The 11289-nt window shown below is 48.5% G+C and overlaps 4 protein-coding genes across 4 annotated transcripts; 2 read left to right on the top strand and 2 right to left on the bottom strand.

Moving 5' to 3' along the window:
• Window positions 1–1046: 1046 nt before the first annotated feature.
• Window positions 1047–1903, top strand: UV8b_00149 (uncharacterized protein; the record flags this gene model as incomplete). The annotated part of the gene is made up of 3 exons (XM_043137647.1): window positions 1047–1081; window positions 1139–1452; window positions 1515–1903. The coding sequence occupies 3 exons, from the start codon at window positions 1047–1049 to the stop codon at window positions 1901–1903; spliced, it is 738 nt and encodes a 245-aa protein (XP_042993581.1).
• Window positions 1904–2016: 113 nt separating this feature from the next.
• UV8b_00148 (uncharacterized protein) lies at window positions 2017–3108 on the bottom strand (the record flags this gene model as incomplete). Its single annotated transcript, XM_043137646.1, has 6 exons — window positions 2017–2178; window positions 2249–2355; window positions 2410–2784; window positions 2840–2850; window positions 2915–3027; window positions 3094–3108. The coding sequence occupies 6 exons, from the start codon at window positions 3106–3108 to the stop codon at window positions 2017–2019; spliced, it is 783 nt and encodes a 260-aa protein (XP_042993580.1).
• A 370-nt stretch (window positions 3109–3478) lies between these two features.
• Window positions 3479–6025, top strand: UV8b_00147 (uncharacterized protein; the record flags this gene model as incomplete). The annotated part of the gene is made up of 3 exons (XM_043137645.1): window positions 3479–3520; window positions 3588–3758; window positions 3806–6025. The coding sequence occupies 3 exons, from the start codon at window positions 3479–3481 to the stop codon at window positions 6023–6025; spliced, it is 2433 nt and encodes an 810-aa protein (XP_042993579.1).
• Window positions 6026–6550: 525 nt separating this feature from the next.
• On the bottom strand, window positions 6551–10991 carry UV8b_00146 (uncharacterized protein; the record flags this gene model as incomplete). The annotated part of the gene is made up of 8 exons (XM_043137644.1): window positions 6551–6786; window positions 6909–7137; window positions 7207–7457; window positions 7519–7765; window positions 7822–8259; window positions 8313–10598; window positions 10661–10852; window positions 10911–10991. 8 exons carry the CDS (start codon window positions 10989–10991, stop codon window positions 6551–6553), a joined length of 3960 nt encoding a protein of 1319 aa, XP_042993578.1.
• Between the last annotated feature and the right edge of the window lie 298 nt (window positions 10992–11289).

Below are 11289 nucleotides of genomic sequence, written 5' to 3'. Positions count from 1 at the left end.
AGTATTCAGTTGCATAAGACCTTGCTAATACTATTGCCTTTAATCAAAATTTCCCTATAAATATATAGTAGGACCAGAAGGGGAGCGATAATATATTAAGGTAGTATAGTAGTAGCAATATATCCTTATGCCGCGATATTTGCCTAAATAATAGCTAGCGCCTATTTTAGGATATCCTAGAGGGCTGATTTAATAGCTTTTTCGATAGTTTTTAAAATTATATTAGTAAGGGTGCTAATAGGGTCTAGGGTGGCCTTACCGTAGGCCGCATTAGCTATAGTTTCTATAATTTCTCGCACTTATCTTAATACCGCTAAGGGGATATAATCCTAGAGCTCTTTTATCGATTCTTTAATTATAATAGTAATAGGTCGCTTCCGCTCCTAGGCAGGCTTAGTTTTAGTCTAATTATACTACATGCTATTCGCGATTGTAGTAGTAGGGTTATGGCGGCTATATGTAATACCGCCCTTATTCCCTTTATCGATATCTATTACTTCGTTTACGCCTGCCGCGTCTACTCCTTAGACGCAATGCGCTATAGGCGAGGGGGGTAAATAGATAAGAGGAAGCGATTAGGATTATTAGAATTGATTTTAGAGGCGGTTCTATGCCGCTACCTAGGTGCGGGCGAAATCGCGAAGAGTTTTTTTTTTCTGGTTATTTATATTTATCTTGCCTTTATACCTACTTCACTTTATATTTACCCTCAGAATTATAACAAGTTTTTTATTAGCTTTAATTTTTAATTTAGTATAAAAATTGCATTTTCGTACTTTTAAATAGATAAAATTAAAAAAAAAAAATGCTATAAATACAGATACGGGCTTAAATTTAGTAAAATAGCCGTATTTACCATATTTGTGTTTAATACCCACGCAAGTGGTACAGGCTTATAAAAAGTTATGTATATAAGCACTGGCTCAGGGACCCACTATTACGCACCAGAGAAGCGCAGCGATTTATTGCCCACTATCTCTCTGCGATCGCATAGCGAACTCCAATCCAATTCAAGCATGATTCAATGCAGAAAAGAAACTCAACAAATGGAAGTCATGGCCTCATTGCCGCCAATTTCAACGTGCGTGTCATTGCACTTGGACATGCTTTGCGGAGACGCAATCTAACTGAACATTAGTGTATACGTTCAAAATCTCGAGGAGAGAGTGAAGGTGCAGCAATTGACAAAGACGTTGATGACAGTATTTTCGCAGTTTGGCAATATTGTCGATATAATAGCCAAGAAAAATCTTAAGGGGAAAGGTCAAGCCTTTATCGTTTTTGAGCGTCCTGAAGATGCTTTGGATGCGATCGATGAACTCGACGGATTTGCGCTTTTCGACAAGCCAATGAAGCTTTCTTTAGCTAAAACACGAAGCGACAAGACGGTTGAAATGAATTGCTCTTTGGAAGACTTTGAATCTCATAAAATCCATAGAGTCGCAGAGAAAGGTTTGGCGATTGTGCTGAGCAGTTTTCTTTGCCTCGTCCTTGTTCTGACCCGATTTTGGTAGATAAACGCCTCGCCCTATTGGCAGCTGAAGGGGACCGTCAGAGCAAAAAAAGTTCTGGGCAAACTGCAGACTCTCGGCCCAGCAAGCTCTCCAAGCCCTCTGGACTCAAGTCAACTGGCCCAGCGATTCCGCAGGTCGTACCAGACGAATATTTACCACCAAACAAGATTCTCTTCTTGCAACATATACCCGATGAGTATGATGCAGAGGCATTGGGGCTAATATTCAGCAGATTCGAAGGGTTCCGAGAGATACGATTTGTTCCTGGTCGTCGAGGTATTGCTTTTGTGGAATACGTTGAAGAGCAAGGTGCTATTGCCGCAAAGGAGAGTACGTCTGGTATGAAACTTGGGGAAGCTTTACTCAAGGTCACATATCAAAGGCAGTAACAACGACAGCACGCGCTACATCGAATCGAGGACCTCTTTCGCTTGTGATACATTTCTTGACCGTGGCGATACGGTGCCACGTCTTCTTCCAACTGTGGCCCACGCGGTACAGCCTAAAATATAACGTCGTCGTCCTCTTCACCAGCAAGCATATCAGCGGGTTCATTGATTTCTGCGTTGCTACTATCTATTATTTCGCGATCATCATTGCCCTCCCGTCTCGCTTTCATTTCGGCGTCAGCTGCTGCAGTGTCACGCTGCTTCTTGTTTGCTACCTGTAGTTTTTCCAATTTGTGTGAGCTGAACGTTAAATCACGTGTGTGCAGTTGCAGGGTCTGAGCTTACCTTCTTTAATCGATAGAATTCTTCACGATCAAGTTCGTCGAGTTCGGAGTTGATGTATTTAATGGTGTTCTCGGTACGAGGGATGATGACGTGCTCAATTGCATTCACTGATTTCGATGTCAGCCCCAGATGATTGCACATGTGTCACTGTAAAACCTCACCTCGTCTATTCACAACCTTGATGACTTCGTCCAGGATGACAAAGGCTGTTTGTAGACTGGCCAGCTCGACGAGCGCTTCGACCGCACGGGCGTATGTTTCCCGACAGCGCTGTACCTGCTGACCGCCCTTGCCCAGGCCAGTCAGGCCGAAATCATTATTGCCTTCGGTGAGATAGCTCTCGAATGCTGGAAGAAGTACACCAGAAACATTGTCTTGCTTGGTGCGGATGCGAAACCGTGCAGATTTGGCCGACTCCTGAACTTGATACCCAATATCCCCACCAACTGCATAGGTAACCTCCGCAAGGGAAAAAGCTGCAATTTGCATCACGCGTCCCATCTTCCGTTTTGCCTCGTCTATACGTTTTGTGATTTCTGGTTGCGGTCAGCATTAACCGAATCGCAAGTCGAGTGGACACAGCTTCGATACCTCTGAATCGCCTGGCAACAATTGCATTAGTTTTTCAATGTTGGCGTACAAGGGTTGCTGAAGCTGTCTTCTTACTTGGTCAAGGCTTCGCTTTTCCGCTTGAGCAGACTATGTCCCGTCTCAGCGCCTTTCAGCTTGGCTTTCATGATGCCGAGCGATTGGCGGGTCGGAAACACCGCCTCGCGATCCTTTCTGAGCAGTTAGCGACTCCAAATGTGGTTGAAAGGCCAAAGCAAAGAAAGATTGGTAACTACAGTAGCACCGGACATGGCTGGAACGTGGGATCAGGTATAACTTATGGCACAGTCTGAAGTCGTGAGCTTGAAGCCTTGTGATCAAACCGTCACTTCATCAAGCCAAGTACGGGACTGAGACTACTGGTGGCTCAGTGGGTCGCGAGGTTGATGAAGGTCTAGGCTAGCATTGGAGGGTTTGTCAGGCCCCACCTCGGTACATGCATATTCTTACTGTAGCACGATTCCCTGGTCCAGAGTGCTTGAACCCATTGCAAACACCCCAAGTTTGATTCGGAGCTCAGAGCGTTTGGATCATGTACGTGCTGCAGAGTCCTCGACAGTTTTGAAGAATTTGTACTGCATACAGGGGGGCGGTACAGAAACGATCGAGAGGCCTGACGAAATGGCTGTTTTGTCTGCGGGACCAAGAGCTCTCGAAGGAGTAGTGAGTTTCCGCAACCTGAAACAAACAACAAAACCTCTTGGTCCAATGCTAACAGTGCACTGTCAAGTCAAATGAGGATCTGATTTATGAACAAGATGTGTTGCGTGATCTCAGTAGCATCAAGCCGTGGATCACCTATATCGATTTTAAGTCTCGACATGGTTCACTTTTGGAGCAAAACATGGTAATGGCGCGGGCCTGCGCCCAATTACCGCGGTCGTATAAGCTATGGATAAAGGTTAGAGTTTTCGGCCCTTCGACTGGACTCTCGACTAATGGAAACAGTATCTTTCCTTTCGCACAGCTCACGTGGCGAAGCTGAATCCAGCGACTTTTGCCTCCGAATACGCCAAAGTCAATGCGTTGTTTGAAAGAGCCCTCATTCTTCTTCATAAAATGCCCCGGATATGGGAGATGTACCTACAGTTTCTGAGCAGGCAACCTAAAATCACTTTTATCAGACGTGCCTTCGACCGCGCCTTGAGGGCTTTACCGATTACGCAACACAATCGAATTTGGACACTGTATCTGCCGTTTGCGAACGCCGCCGCAGGAAACACTTCCATCAAGATCTGGAGGCGCTATATGCAGGTACATCCAGAGGAGATGGAGGACTTCATCGAGCTGCTCGTCGAGAATGGCGCCTACACCGACGCGGTGTTATGTTACATGGATCTCCTGAACAATGTTCGATTCACAAGCAAACATGGCAAAGGTCACTACGAACTATGGGGTGAGATGATCGATCTGCTGGTGGCCCATGCATCCGCTATTGAATCAAACTACGAAACTGGCATAGACGTCGAAGGCATCATCAAAAGCGGAATACGCCGCTTTTCTGATCAAAGGGGCAAACTTTGGGCCGGACTCGCTACCTATTGGATTCGAAGAGGCAGTTTCGAGAAGGCCCGGGACGCCTTCGAGGAGGGAATTACCACAGTCATGACAGTCAGGGACTTCGCGCTTATATTCGAGTCATATACAGAATTCGAAGAGTCAGTAATCAGAGCGCTCATGGAAAGCGCCTCGAGCCGGGCGACAGGCAGCGAAGATGATGATGACGTGGAACTTGAGTGGGAAGTTCGTATGATGCGTTTCGAGCACTTAATGGATCGCCGTCCCTTTCTAGTCAACGACGTGCTACTACGCCAGAATCCAAATCTTGTGTCGGAGTGGGAGAAACGAGTTGCGCTCTGGAGCGACAACAACGAGGAGGTTATCCGCACATACGCACAGGCCATTGCTGCCATCAACCCAAAACATGCCATTGGCTCATTCCACAAGTTGTGGGCTAACTATGCACGATTCTATGAACGAGGGGGAGACATTCGAAACGCTCGCATAATCATGGAAAAAGCGGTCAGGGTTCCATTTAAATCTGTTGCTGAGCTGGCAGATATGTGGATCGAATGGGCTGAGCTGGAGCTTCGCAATAAGAATTTCGATGAAGCTGCGAGAATCATGGCGAAGGCTGTCCAAGCCCCGAAGAGATCATCAGTCGACTATTTCGATGAATCACTCTCAGCACAACAGCGGGTGCACAAAAGTTGGAAACTCTGGAGTTTCTACGTGGACCTTGTGGAGAGCGTCTCCACGCTGCCAGAAGTTAGGAAGGTCTATGAGCGTATTCTTGAGCTTCGTATCGCAACCCCACAAACCATTGTCAACTACGCGAATGTCTTGGAAGAAAACAGATACTATGAAGAGTCGTTCAAGGTTTACGAGAGAGGGCTGGACTTGTTCAGTTACCCCGTGGCATTCGAGCTGTGGAATTTATATTTGACCAAGGCAGTAGATCGCAAAATAGGAATCGAAAGGCTGCGGGATCTGTTTGAGCAAGCCGTAGAGGACTGTCCTCCCAGATTCGCGAAGACTATCTACCTAATGTACGGAAACTTGGAAGAGGAGCGAGGGCTGGCAAGACATGCAATGCGCATCTATGAAAGAGCAACGAGAGCGGTCAGTGACGAGGACCGCGCCGACATGTTCAACCTCTACATCACCAAGTCAGCCTCCAACTTCGGATTATCGTCAACCCGTCCCATTTACGAAAGAGCTATTACCGCGCTTTCAGATTCAGAAGTCAAGGAGATGTGCCTCAAGTTTGCGGATATGGAAAAGCGGCTGGGCGAAATCGACAGAGCGCGCGCCATTTACGGACACGCCTCGCAATTCTGCGATCCTCGGACGAATCGGGATTTCTGGGAGCGATGGGAGCAGTTTGAGGTTCAGCACGGAAACGAGGATACTTTCAAGGAGATGTTGCGCGTCAAACGAAGCGTTCAGGCGCAGTACAACACCGACGTCAACTTCATCGCAACGCAAGCCCTGGCTCGCGGTCAACAGGCCTCGGCGCAGCCTCCGCCTTATACGGTCACTGCACCGGGCCTTGGCAAACAAGCAGCGGCAATGCCGGGTTTCGTAGCGGCGAGTGACTCGCTTCCATCGACAGTTCGGCAAGGGGATACGACAGCAAACCCAGATGCTATCGATATAGAGCAATGACCAGGTCTGAAGGTTGGGCGGATAGCTAGCTCTTGTATTTTTGGATCCTGCGAATTCCTTCAATGTGAGAGGAGACGCCATCGTCCCCTCCCCGATTGCGCTCGCGGAGTTTAGTGTTGTCTCCTTTTGAAATGGGCTCTAGTCGTTATCGTTGGCTCGTCTTGTCCTCATGGGAATCTACTCACGTCTTTATTGATTTGCAGCTGGGAAGCTAGTCCTGGGAAACTGTACCAAGTCAATCACATTATATGACTTGACGACTCACACACAAGTTTGTGCTGAATATTGCAGACATTCCAGCGCGAAGAATGTGCCAATAATAGATGATCAATCACTGTTATCAAGGCGGTTTTACGCAGACTTGCAAACCTCGAATGCAATCTCATCTCGTCCCTTCGCCTTTGCCGGCGCAACGCTGCGCATTATCCATATAGACTCATAATCTTTCTACCCAAGTCTCGTGTTCCTGCGGCCCACTAGCCGGAAGCTTCTCGAACCAACGGCTGCTTAAACAGATCATGGATATCACAAGCCAAAGCTGTCAAGTAATGACGTGGCATCAGGTTCAACAAAGACAGAAGGGGGCGCAAAGCCCGACTGCGAAACCCTCACCCCCTCCTGCAGCTTTTCAAGACTAACTCTGCGCCTCGTTGCCGACAAATCGTCCACGACGAGAGAACTTCGCCGTCGCAAAAGCCGCAGCGGATTTATTTCTCCGCCGAATCCTACAGCTGCAGGTTGCTGGAACTCCCAGTTGCGAACTAGCGCGCGCACACAGTGTCAGTTTCATGAAATAAAGACAAGTCGAGCAAGGAAGATTTGAATCCAAAGTAGTGACATGTCGGGGATCAGATCGCAGAAACCAGTCTCCATGTACGCTTACCCAGGTCAAGACCCAAAAGATCGCATCCCATTCGGTCGTACAACTTCGCGCTATGAAGCACAAATTCCCACTCGATCTTTGGCGTTATTTTTGATGCTCCCCGAAGAGTCTGCAGAGTCTTTTCACGCAACTGAGCGTACAAGACCACGAGTGCCGGGTCGTCAGTCAGAAACGAGCGCGATTTCAGGTCAGGAGAGCAAGGCGTTCCCAGCAAGGCAAAAACAGGTGTCTATTCAAGAAAGTTGAGTCCCAGAACTTTTCACAAGTCATGACTGTTTCTCAGGTGGGGAGGACTCACAATCAATGCTCTGACGGCCATGTCTTTGCGGCCGAGCATCCAAAAGGCCCATGACGCAAGCCAGCGGTTCCCTTCCTGTGCCGCTACCGCAAGGACTTCATCCTGGAGGATTTTCCGAAGTACTGGCCCTCCGTCACCTTCGTAAACACGGCTGATCGCGATAGCCAACTGCAAGTCCTTCAGCTGCCGTAAACAAACCTCCACAGCATCTTCGAGTTGGCCGGCAAGCAGAAAGAAAGCCGCAGCGTATTCTACCATCATATCAATTTACCGGATCACTTGTCTTTTGCAAGTCTTAGGTACGGGACTTACGGAATCGCCGTTTGCTAAGTAGCGCGTATGCATTCTTCAAGGCCGTTCTTCGCCACTTTGGATCATCGAAATTATGCCCGAGTAATTTTTGCGTTGCCGACTGTTCTTTATTCCATGATGCCATGCGCCAAAGCCCTTGAAGTACAGTCTTCTTGCGCAATGCAAGATAGAACAAGCTGCAGTTGACAGGGTCTTTACGTTCACCCTTCGTGTACTCATTCCTGGCTATGACCTCAAAGTGATTGCGCTGCGTCGCATTAGCGAATCCAGGTCATGTCCTTTCTCGTGAATGTATTCGCGCACCAATGCTGTTAAGTCGGACAGCCACATGAACACTCCGCACTCACGGGCTTGTTCCCACAGCATCACGCCGTGATTCTGCCGAGATGCAAAATTTAGCAGAATATCTTGGCTGTTGGAGTGAAAAGCCCAGTTAATCTCTCGCCAAGAAAGCTCCATTTCGTTCGTCCGTCCTTTTCGGAGTGCATGCTGGCGAAAGAACAACATGAACCGGGCCGCGTTCTCGTCCATGGATCTTCGATGGCTTTCCACCAAAGCGACGCATTCAACAATGTCCGCTAGCTGTATCTGTTCGTGCCCAGAAAGCTGCGGGATCCTAATCCTGGTCAGAGTATCATTGATAGACGCGGCTGTTTCTTCGCTGAATTTCTCATCCTCATCAAAGCTTTTGGCCCCAGTCAGGGAGCCTTTAGCTCTACTCATCTCATTTGCAAGAGTTCCCTTCGCTTGCACGGTTAGAATGCTCATTCACGCCTGCAGTGCTATGTACTTACATTTGATGCATAAAACTGGGTCATCCGAAGTCCTAGATAGTCATCGATAGGGTCACCTGGAATGAGATACGTCAAGGTCTTGTGCAAGGCCAGCAATATGTCTCGGACGAGGGTTCCCTTCCCAGCCAGGACGCACTGGCTCAAAAACTGAGGGTGGAATACTGATAGAGGACCATTGTATCGTTGAACTGCTTCAAATAAGTCCCGTGTCTCGCATCTTGTAGCGTGAGCACCAATGACAGTGCCAGGTTCTCCAATTTCCATGTGTCGATCGTGAATCAAAAGCTGGTTTCCGGCTCCAATAACTAAATGTCCGTCGGAAAGCCAAGCTGAGTCTCCGATTGGATGCGAAGTCAGCTCGCGAATGTTAATCTCGTGGATAGGGGCCCAAGCAGGTCCTTTGTTAAGATAGTCGAACCTCATTTGAGAAAGCAACACAACATGATGCTGAAATCCAACTGCCAGTATAGCTTGTGCATCTGGAGTCGAGGTCCAGTCAAGGTCCTTGATGATGTGATGCGTCCTGTAGTCCTTGTCAAATTCAAGTCGCGAACCGCCAATGTCCCAAATTGTCAGCTGCGATCGTGTAGAGTTGACCACGGCCGCTTTTTTAAGCATGCTTCCACTTGCCAGTGCAGGTTCTAGGAGACCAGTCTCTGTGCAAGCCGTTGACAGCCAATCGACCTTTCTTTGTCCTAAATCGACGCGAGCCGCCCAAAATTCGACTCTCCCCGTGCTCGTATATGAAATCGCCACATCCCTTGCGAATATGTCGAGAAATCCTGACACCGCCAGAGCCGGACCAGCCGGGTCAACAGCAAGGACGTACTTGAGCGCATCCGGGATGTCAAGCCGAAACCGGCAGAATTCGGATAATCCCGACGTGCTTGTTTTCGGCGTCTTGTCGGTCTTGTTTGGTAGCATGACTTCCCATACTATTCCCAAACCACTCGGTGTTATTGTCGCAATGTATGCAGCTTCATATCCAGCTGATGGTGGTCGTGGAAGCACCATCAAGCATAGAGGGGATCCGGGAATATCAAACGAACATTTGGCAAGCATGGACGCGGTTTCGGATCGACAGTCCCACAGCATCAGCGCATTTCGGCACAGAAACACAGCAAACTGCCCCTTTCGCAATACACAGATGCGTTGTATACCTACGACTGGTGGTATGACGGTGTTTCGAGAAAATGCTTGCCCTTCATTCCTCACGTCGTGTGTAGAGTACTTCCAGAGAATGCATTCCCCACTCCCAGTTCGCGATACAACAGCGTGTCCACTGAAATTGCGAACAATCTTCTCGATTGAAGAGGCGTGTCCGGTCCAGACGGTTTGCAGAGTAAGTCGTCGGTCACTCACAAGGGGGTCCAGCAGATCCGCCACATCAGATACAAACACTCCAATCTTACCATCAAAGGAATGCAGAACAACATGAAGCTTCCCAGTCGCCATGTTGCAGTAGTTTTGGGTTTCGATGTGGCCTCCACTCGGAATTGATCTGTTACACACGAAGTCTCTCAGCGCGTCGATTTCTGATAGCTTAGCCCGTGCGATATTGTGAACTTGAAACAATTCGGGGTCACTGCTTCCCACATTCTCCAGCGCCCAGGCGAGCATGTTACCATCAATATCAAATTTGATACATATTTCCGGATTCCTCGTGGCTATTGCCACAAGATTTTTTATAGCGACATCATCTGTTTTCTCATCATCGGCCATACGGTCACGGACGGCTCGCTCAAGAGCGGCTGTGAGGTCGCGACCATCCAAAATGACTACTAGTAGAGCCTGTGTTCCTATGGGTCTTCCCATTGATTCAGTCATGTCGATTCGGCCACGGAGTTGCCACTGACAGCCCTCCACTGCTTCGGTCGAAACCCAGACACGGATTGAGCCATCCAGGCATGATGTATACAAGACATTGTTCGTCGTGTGGCCTGGCTGGAAAGGCTTTCGCCATCGAATAGACACGACGATGTCGGGATGTGGAAGGTATGTTACGTCGAACTGGACCTCATCGGATGCGTAACTTAATCGTCGCCAAATTTTGGCCAGACAATCATGCTGGCCGATCGAGGCAACATATGCCGAATCAGGAGCAAGGATGGCTGATTTGGCAGCATTGGGTAGCCTCTTTTGCCACAGTTTTGCTGGTTGGCCAGCTGTCGCGAACAGCGCTAATGAGTCGGAGGCTATAAGAAGTTCTTCGGAGCTGCCCCATGATAAGGTGCATGGTGCGTCGGGAGACGAGAGCGAGACATCTAGAACTGACTGTTGAGCCCACTAGAGCAGCCTCAGTTATTTGGTTTGTGTACATTTGACAAGTTTGTGAGGTTTCCACGAACCTTCACGCTGTCTTCCCGTAATATTAATGGCTGATAGATACGGACTTGTTCGGCCGAGCAGGTGGCGATTTTCCCAGATATTTCATCAATGACAATGGCATCAAGTTGGCGGTCGTTGTCGTCGTCGTAAATGGTTTGAATCACGTGATGTGACTCGTCGAGGATTATGAAGGCGCTGCCACTTATGTACGCCTACAAGGTGGTATTGTTAGCTCTATCAACGCAGTTAAGAAACTTCGGATTGACTCGCGTTGTAGTATTGGCCGTCCCAAAAGCCAGTAGTTACCGCTTGAAGCTTCGATGGGGGTTGACCTGGAAGGACGACAATCATGCTACTTGCTTCCAAGGATCGGTATCATAACCAGATGTTGACGAGTTAATGAAGCCCGGCTGGTGCGGGGGCTTAATTCCGGCAATTCAGTGCGCATCTGATGGGTGGACGGATTATTTTGACTCGGACATGGGCCTGAACGAAACCAAAGTCATTTAAATATCCACAGCCAGGTACAGTGGACGACGTGAGAATTGTGACAATAGGAATGGGCGTGCATGGTTAAACTTAGGAATACAGTACCTACCTAGGTAGGTAGGCAAATGGAACAAGCCCCCGAGGGTCACTGGTCACTGGG

Source organism: Ustilaginoidea virens, chromosome 1 (assembly GCF_000687475.1).
Source record: "Ustilaginoidea virens chromosome 1, complete sequence".
Classification (NCBI taxonomy): Eukaryota; Fungi; Ascomycota; class Sordariomycetes; order Hypocreales; family Clavicipitaceae; genus Ustilaginoidea; species Ustilaginoidea virens.
Note: the sequence above shows the minus strand (reverse complement) of the source record. Positions and strands in the feature narration are given on the sequence as shown.